At 44.3% G+C, this 8,194-nt stretch overlaps 1 protein-coding gene across 3 annotated transcripts in view; it reads right to left on the bottom strand.

The window, feature by feature from the left end:
* Positions 1 to 1,529: 1,529 nt before the first annotated feature.
* The window catches only part of EGFLAM (EGF like, fibronectin type III and laminin G domains), a 76,586-nt gene continuing 69,921 nt past the window's right edge, over positions 1,530 to 8,194 (bottom strand). For all 3 annotated transcript variants that reach the window (XM_074166014.1, XM_074166015.1, XM_074166016.1), the window contains 4 exons: positions 7,354 to 7,497; positions 4,368 to 4,451; positions 3,186 to 3,289; positions 1,530 to 2,623 (listed from right to left, as the gene is read on the bottom strand). In XM_074166014.1, coding sequence (XP_074022115.1) covers positions 2,469 to 2,623; positions 3,186 to 3,289; positions 4,368 to 4,451; positions 7,354 to 7,497 — 487 coding nt within the window. In that variant the 3' untranslated portion in view covers positions 1,530 to 2,468. The remainder of the gene's footprint in view (positions 2,624 to 3,185; positions 3,290 to 4,367; positions 4,452 to 7,353; positions 7,498 to 8,194) is intronic.

The raw sequence follows: 8,194 nt of genomic DNA, 5'->3' as shown, positions 1-8,194 counted from the left end.
CTGCCCCCCCCTCCCAGCTCCACATTTCAAAGAGCAGCTTTTGTTCTGGAGAAGTATCGCCTTGTACCAAAACACCAGTTATTCTGCAGTAAATTATCTTAAAATAGAGACCTATCCCACCAGATGTTTGCGTCCGAGCTGCTCTCCAAGCCCTGTGACAGAAATGAAAGGGTGGGAAAGGCGAGGCACATGTGACAGAGCAGAGGCTGACGCCGTTCCTGGACCAGCGTTGTCCCCCATCGGCGGCAGCACAGCAGGTTCCCAGGACTAGGGGTACGGCCATCCAGATCTCCCTACCCCGTGCCAGGTCAGGACAGGTCACTACCATCTGGGAAACCCGTTGAGTTCATCCAATGTGAACCTTCCCTCTCAGTGGCCGAGCCGCAGCCTGAGCTCAGGCTGTGTCCAGCCACTGCTGCGGGGCTGCTGCAGTGAGCATCCAGCCAGACCTTCAACCTGCAGAGCTGTTAGCTTTTACCCCTTTTCAAACTCTGCACATTTCCCCTTTACATCCCGTGGCAGCGAATTCCATTTACTTTCATTTTAAAGCCACATTTTGATCATATATATTTAACCCTGCTTTTTCCCAGCCATGCACAGGTTTCTCTGTCCCTGTGGGCTCCCCAAGCCAAAGAAAACTTTGGTTCGCCTGGGAGGAGAGCCACGAGTGTTTCCAGCTCTTCTGCAAGCTGCCCATGTCTTCTACCAGCAGTTTTTCTGAAGTGTGGTTTGTGTTGTCAGAGCACAAGTGCACGTTACACGCTGGCACCACCATGTGCTTTTCTGTTTCTTGCTGTTTCTAACAAGGGTCTGTATTTGTTTTTCCCCACTGACGCTGTATCTACAAGGCACACCAGATCTTTCACCTAAGTGATCGGGGGGTGCCTTTCGGCATGCACGAGAGGAGCTGGGGTCACCTTGGCAATTATTTCCAGGTGTCATTATCTAGTGCCAGCTACTCATTTGTTCCACTCAAGCCTGCAGCTGCTCACGGGCAGCTGTAGGTGGGACGAACCTCAGCAAGGTGTTTCAACTCCCAGGGAGCCCGGAGCACCCTGGGCAAGTAAAAATGCAGCAGAAACCAACTTGATCTCCATTGGTTTTGCTACATCAGGTCCTTTTAACCCACAGGCATTCAGACAAGCCTGCGCTGCTGAGGAGGTTTGTCCTTCTCCGGCTGCCGGCATGTGTTGAGCCATGGGGTGCCCTTGCTGCAGGATGGGTCTCTCTTCTCCCCCCGCAATGGCTCGCTGATATGCTTTGAATAAAGAGTTAAGGAAGAAAAATTTCCAAACTATGAAATTCTGGACCATTTCCTTAGTGTCTCGACAGCACTCTGTTTGCCTGCTTAAATTACAGTTTGGCAATCAAGGTTGCATAAGCGTTGGTCCAGTGCCTAGAAAACATTTTAAGAGGACTGTGACCCACCAAGGTCTCTTGCACATCTCTTTCCTCACTTTTCAGAGGAAAAAAAAAAAAAAAAAGTAGTGATTTATAATACCACAGTAGCAAGCATTTGCTCTTTTTTTCCTAATCTTTTAATCTGTTTAAGCCAGGAAAGCTTCATAATGTACAATTTTAAACTGTCAAAATTTACAAAACAAAAAGATTCAGATTTAAAACTGATCATAATTCACAAATATCCCCATCAAAACTGTATAATAGAGACATTAAGCCTCCAGTATAACAAATATAAGCCACAGGTCACTTTGCTATTTTTAGGAAAGTGTGCAAAGAGCTAAGTGTATAGTACACCTAATTGTTAAAAGTTATACCATGTAAGCAGGTCTGCTGCTGCTATAAAAAATATACAAGTATAAAATTACTTCTACAAAATTGGTTCATTGATTTTGTTGCTTGTAATAAAAAAGTAGACTTTAAGAACTTTCCTCCTCAACAAACAACAATATTTTGAAACCAGTCACTGTAGCTGTTTCTTACACAGAACGAAACATAGCTTAGCTAAATCAGAGAATGGTAAGAGAACTGTGTGTTCCGGGGCATACATTTAAATGCATAGATACACTGCCTGATGTTGTATTTGTTGAACAGCACAGTCATGGTACCACTGGGTGGGATGAATCCAAGTGTTTCAAGACTGCTTTCTCTGACATTACAAAAGATAACCTAAGGACCACAACACAGTCATTGAGCTACTCATAACATCACACGTTTCTTTGCCATTTGCAGGGTTCACCTTTAGCGTTCACTAAACACTTCACAGATAGAGGGGACAGTTCCTACACAAAATACATGGTTTGGTTTGGTTTGGTTTGGTTTAGTTTGGTCAGAAGAGGAGAGGGAAAAATGTCTGGGTTTGGTTGTTTTTTTTTTCAGGTTTCCCTTTGGCTCTGCCGCCTTCCCAGATGGTGAACATGGGCCGGCCGTAGAGGGCTGTGGCAGCCAGCTCGCATTCAGCCACACACGCAAGCGCAGGACGGGTCCTCGGCCCCGGGATTCCTCTCTTGTCACTTGGTCCCACAGGTGTTGATGTTCTTCCCATCGGTGGCATCCTCCACCAGCGAGATATGGTAGTCAGTTGAAAGCGTGAGGTGGGAGACGCACCCCACCAGGCCCCGCATGTACTGCCTGTTGGTGTGCAGGGCTATCTCCTTCATGCCACCTGGGGGAAAGGCAGCCATGAGAAACTCTTCCCCGACACGGATGTCTGCTCCTGCCTGGCAGACTGTACCTCCCAGCAACGCCATTAGCCTTCCTAGCGTGCCTCAGAAGGGGATTTTAATTTACAGGTTGCTCTGTGTTTTTTCTGAATACAGGTTTTAAGCACTTGATAGTGCAGAGAGGATAAGCAGGAGATAATAAACTAGGATGCTAATTATTAATTGCAGAAATTGTAGCACCAGTAAGAGCTGAATAAGCTTGCACCCAGACTCCCACTAAGGTGTGGGGTTTGCAGCTGACACTCGCTGTTTCGCTATATTCCTGCTATATTCCTGGTACCACACTGCTCCCCATAGTGCTGGTCCCCTCTCATACCAGTCCCCCCACCCCTCCCAGAGAGGCCTCCCCACAAAAAACAGGCCGTGGAGAACCACAGGCTGCCACGTGAAGCCTTCACCTTAAGTTGGACACTCTGTGCCTCCAACTGGGGTGACCTGCCTTGCAGCCGACCTCGTGAACACAGAAACGCTTCTGGGTCCTCACTGTGGCTGGTGAGCACTCACCTACATAGAGATCTCCATTGATGTTTAACTGCCTCATCTTCCCAGGGGATTTACCGGTCCTGGCACCATAATCATCCACAGTTACTTTGCCAGACTGTCCATCCCTGAAACGAAAACCAAACCGCCCTCTTGCACCCAGCCTATAACCAGGCAGGAGGAGGAGCAGCATAGCAGCATCGTCTCCCCCTCATGAGGAGACCAGGGCAACTCAGCGCTCAGCAGGGTTCATGGCAAAGGCATGAGACTGATGTTGGAGAGCCCCACAGATAGCAATGTGTTACGGCATTCCAGACCAAAGGGTGTTTTTTTTTTTCCCCAAGGAGTAAGACTCAGAGACCTGCAAAGGATGTGGGACACATTTGCAGAGGAGAAAAAACTGGGAAAGAAATAAATCGCACAACTCAGGAAGAGAGGAGGATGGACAGGTTCTAATAAGTTGTTAAAAATCAGATATAATTGAAAAAGTAAACAGCAGAAGCTTCAACAGAAGGGAAGAAAAAGGCAAGCTAAGGTAAAGCATACTTACAAGCAGATTTGTTTCTTACTAGAGCTTTTACACCGCTTCTGGTTTATATATGGTCAATAACCACATTGACAGACTTAATGGTTTCCTATTCTCAGTGAATTTTGGTAACAAGTTGTGCTGTTAGCCTGTGATTTCCAGGGAACCAACATCTCATGAGGAGAGGGACATGTGCTTTCTCTGCTGGGCACACTAGCCTCCCATGAGGTAATGAGTTATAAATATAAGTTATATATACACTGCAATATGTCTGCACCTCCTCCAAATAGAAAAAGTAGGCATACACTGTCCATGCTCCAGTGCTTGTGCCAGCCCGCAAAATGCTCACTAGGGAATTTCAAAATGCAGACATTAAAGAAAAATACTCTTAACCCAAATGGTATGGGTTTAATAGAATATCTGTCACAGCCTCAGAATAGCCCTGCGTGACTTTGGCTGCCTGCCCTGAGCTGTACTGCGTTGGCACTGTCACCTCTAATACAATAATCCTTGTGTACACCGTCCTGAAACAGCCAAGTTGCCAGCAGTTCAACTCCTCAGCGATGTGAGAGAGTGGAGCCGCAGTGATTCACACCCGAGCAGCATCCAGACGCACCAGCCAGTACCTTTAATGGCAGGGTGGCTCCAAAACACCTCCCAGATGAAGTGTGGCCACTTACCGAACAGCCTTGACTCTGTGCCACCGGCCGTCACTGAAAGAGCCATTCACTGTGATGGAAGCAATGCCACTGCCCAAATTGTAGCTACAATAAAAAATAAAATAAAATCTTAAAACGATACCACCTCCCTTGCAAAGACTGGATGCCTGCCAAATTGCTCAGACGTCCTTCTCTGTGCCCACCTGCTCAGCCCCCAGAGCTCCCCTTATGGCTCGGACTCTAAGGGTACTGGGGGTGTCCTTTGGAAGACCAGAAGTAAAGAATCATGGAATCATGGAATTGTCAGAGTTGGAAGGGACCTCTAGAGATCATCTAGTCCAACTCCCCTGCTAAAGCAGGATTGCAAAGTCAGGCTCATGGAGCAACAGGCGAAACTCCGTCCTGCCCAGGTCAGAGTAGGTACCATCACCGTCATTCCATGACAGCGAGAAGGGGGACTCTGCCTGACAGTTCCACCCCGAAACAGGAGGTTATGGAGCTCAGTGACCTACAGACATTTGACCTAATGGGACAGAGCAGTAGGATGTTGCAAACACTGTTAATAAATAAATTATTACAAGAGCAAATAAGCACGCCACATATAACAGATCTACAAATCATCTAAATTATAGGGAAGGTTGAGACCTGTAATGTTAGAAAGGATGAAGCCTAATAAATAAACACAGAGATAATCATGAATTTCCCTGCTTCGGTTGCAGCTCTGATTATTTCTTTATGGTTGCTGCTATTAAAATTACTCAGCAGACATAATGTCCCCATCATGTTTACACTTCAGGAATCTTGATTTCTAGGTCCCATAGATTTGAGCCGGCCTTCCCAAAGGGGAAGTAGGTGCTACAACACAGTGAGCTATTGGTGCTCAGCTGCCTAAATAAGCAGGATGAATTATCCCGAGCCAGCTGCTACTGGCCTTCAGCCTGTATCATCTAGAGAGATTAAAGCCAACATCATCTTCTCTTCAAAAAAGGCTGAACCTGGAATTAAGTTCATGGCCAGGGTTAGGTACTTGAGAACAGCATGTTAAGTCGTGAGCTTCCCGAAGCAAAATGGTTGTCCTAAATTTGACTCCCCCCAAGAGGTTTGAGTCTCAAACAAGCATCTCCTTTCACCCAGGATGCAGACACCAGCCTAGGCTGAGAACTACGGATGGATTTGGGTGTTCAGGATTGTATCTAAGAGTTAGACCTTTGGTTACAAAAATGAGATTCATATCCCTAATGAATGGGAATCCCTTACAATAGCAATATTACCTTCTACAGAAGCAGGGAGCAACAGAAAGGATTTAGAGCAGCAGTTACAATGTACAGAAAACCTGCTCTGCTATGCCATAGAAAAAGAGAAAGAAAAGGTATGTTTTGAATTTCAAACTGGACCAGAACCCAGATATCTAATTTTGGGCAGCAGAAAAATACTTCTGACTCATTCACAGCCTGATACTCTCCTGACCTCACCTCTCAAAGGGTGGAAAAGTAGCATGAGGATTACAATTTCTGAAAGAAAATGGTACTTCTATTTTCTGCATTGGTCTTTTCACCATCTTCTTCGGTGCTCCCTTTCAGTATGCAGTGATTGTTTACGAGAGTTTCAATTTGGGATCTTAATTTTTCACCTTCCTAAATGCATGCAGAAAGTATAGATATTTCAATAAAATTCAGCCTTTTCGGTCTAAAACCTTTGTGTATTTTCATCTCTGGGGGATAGCAACAACCCTAATAAAAATGCACTGTGCCAGAAGACAGACAGAATAGAGAAGCCACTTACTACCACACATCTTGGAAAGACAGGCTCTCCCAAACACATTTAAAAAATGCACCATTTCTGCAGAGTGAGGTCCTTGTTTATAAAACAATGAGGAAACTAAGAGTTTTTGCGGTTAATCACAGAAAATCTGATAAAAGAGCTTTATAAATAAATTTAAATTATTTAAATTATTAATTTAATTAATTATTAATTAATAATAAATTTATAATTAATATATTATATAATAATATCTAAATTATTATTTATATAAATTATATATCAAATCATAAATAAATTTAATTTGTTATTTAAATAATTAAGTTGTTTAAATAAATTTAAAAATTTAAATAAATTAATTTAAATTGAAATGTGCAACTTGTCTATGTGTTCATGGTAGCAAACAACAACCAGGTAAGTCAAGTAAAAGATAGCTTCAAATTATCTTAAGTGATTAACAAAATCTTTGTCATTTAATCAACAGTGTCTCACAACAATCCATAATAATGGTGCCATTTGTAGTTTGCTGTTTCAATATTTGTCTTACACAACCTAACAGGGGATCATGAGGAAAGACAGGGCTTTCAAAAGGCAGGAGTCCTAAAAAAGCACCATGCAAAAAGTTGCATGGAGTCTGCTGAAGCGTCTGCAAGGGAGCAAGCAATTCTGGAGAGAGAACACGAGTTTCAGCCCAACATTTCCCAACACTCCCCAGTTTAAGCTTTTTGGCAGTAACAAAGCCCGGTGCCAGCTGGGTTTGTGCCACAGGGTTGGGTATTTGGGGGTCTGAAAAGGTGGGAGCCCTGCTCCCATGTGCACTCTATGGTGAAGAGTGAGCCTGCAGCAAGCATGGGCGCCAGCAGAGATTTTCTGTGAGCCCTGCTCTCTCTGCAAACCCCACAACTGCTCTGCTTAACTGAGATGGCAAGTGCTTCAAGAGGCATGTGGGGGAGTCACTGCTGGTACTTGTACCCCCACATAAGGTGACTTTTAGAAAATCACATTTAAAAATGTATGTTTTAAGAATTGGGAAGGAGGAAGGGAGTGGGAATGATGCAAAGCTTGCAGCACATTACCTCTTCAATTCACATCCTTTCCCAGACAGTAATGGGACCCATCACTGAACAAATCCTCCAGCATGTAGTTGTCTCACGCTATACCAAAGGACAAGTGCACTGGACATGTTGTGGCAATTCCTTCGAGCCCTGGGTGGACTGTGTGCAACACAAACACAGGAGGGAAAGTTTACCTGAATATTAATGCTCCTTCCTGAAGGCCGAGAGAAATGAAATCACTGTTAGGTCGCATGGGACTGTCTCCTCTCCACATCAAAAGACCTTCCTTCATTGTGGTTTTAAACCTCATGAACACATTTGTTCTTGATCCTGATACCCTGTTCAATGTAGAAGAAGGAAGTAATAGTAAAATATTGAACTGGGACAGTCTTCTTTCAAAAAAGTAATAGCAAAATATTGAACTGGGACAGTCTTCTTTCAAAAAAACCAAAAAGATGATGCAGTATTTCTTCTCTGCTGGTCTTGCAGGTTACTGTCTCACAACTCACCTACATGCTGATGTGTGAGGGACTCTGGTTCACATCCCCACTTCCAGCATTTTGGAGTAGGGAATTGAACTTGTCCCTCTGGAATCCCAAACACAACAGCTACTTGGTTACTCCGCACAAATAAGAGAAAATCCTTTTTCTCGCCAAGCTTCATGTGAAATCTAGTCCAACAAGCAAAATTTGAGAATATCTAGTGGATGTGGTGCCCTCAGAAGTGAGTGGAAGAAGCATAAGAAGTACGAATCAGAAAGTCCTGGTAGTACAGAGGTACTGAGCTGCAGCTGAGGATATTTGTGAAGTCTCCCGTAGCCACTGTCTGCAGCGCAGGCAGATGGAGGAGTTTGTTGAAACAACGCACAATTTTCTGGAATCTGGGCATCTTCTAGGGTACAGAACAGCCAGAAAGAAGTTTGAGGACTTAAATTTTAGGTTAAAGCAGGAGTTAAAATCCTTAGTCTCTTTACAGATACAGGCTCTGCATGTTCTTTGCTCTCAGAAAGCACAGACCAGTCCCTCTCCATGCCAG

Source organism: Numenius arquata, chromosome Z, assembly GCF_964106895.1.
Source record: "Numenius arquata chromosome Z, bNumArq3.hap1.1, whole genome shotgun sequence".
In the NCBI taxonomy this organism is placed as follows: domain Eukaryota; kingdom Metazoa; phylum Chordata; class Aves; order Charadriiformes; family Scolopacidae; genus Numenius; species Numenius arquata.
The sequence above is the reverse complement of the archived record's forward strand: the minus strand, read 5'-3'. Positions and strand labels throughout refer to the sequence as shown.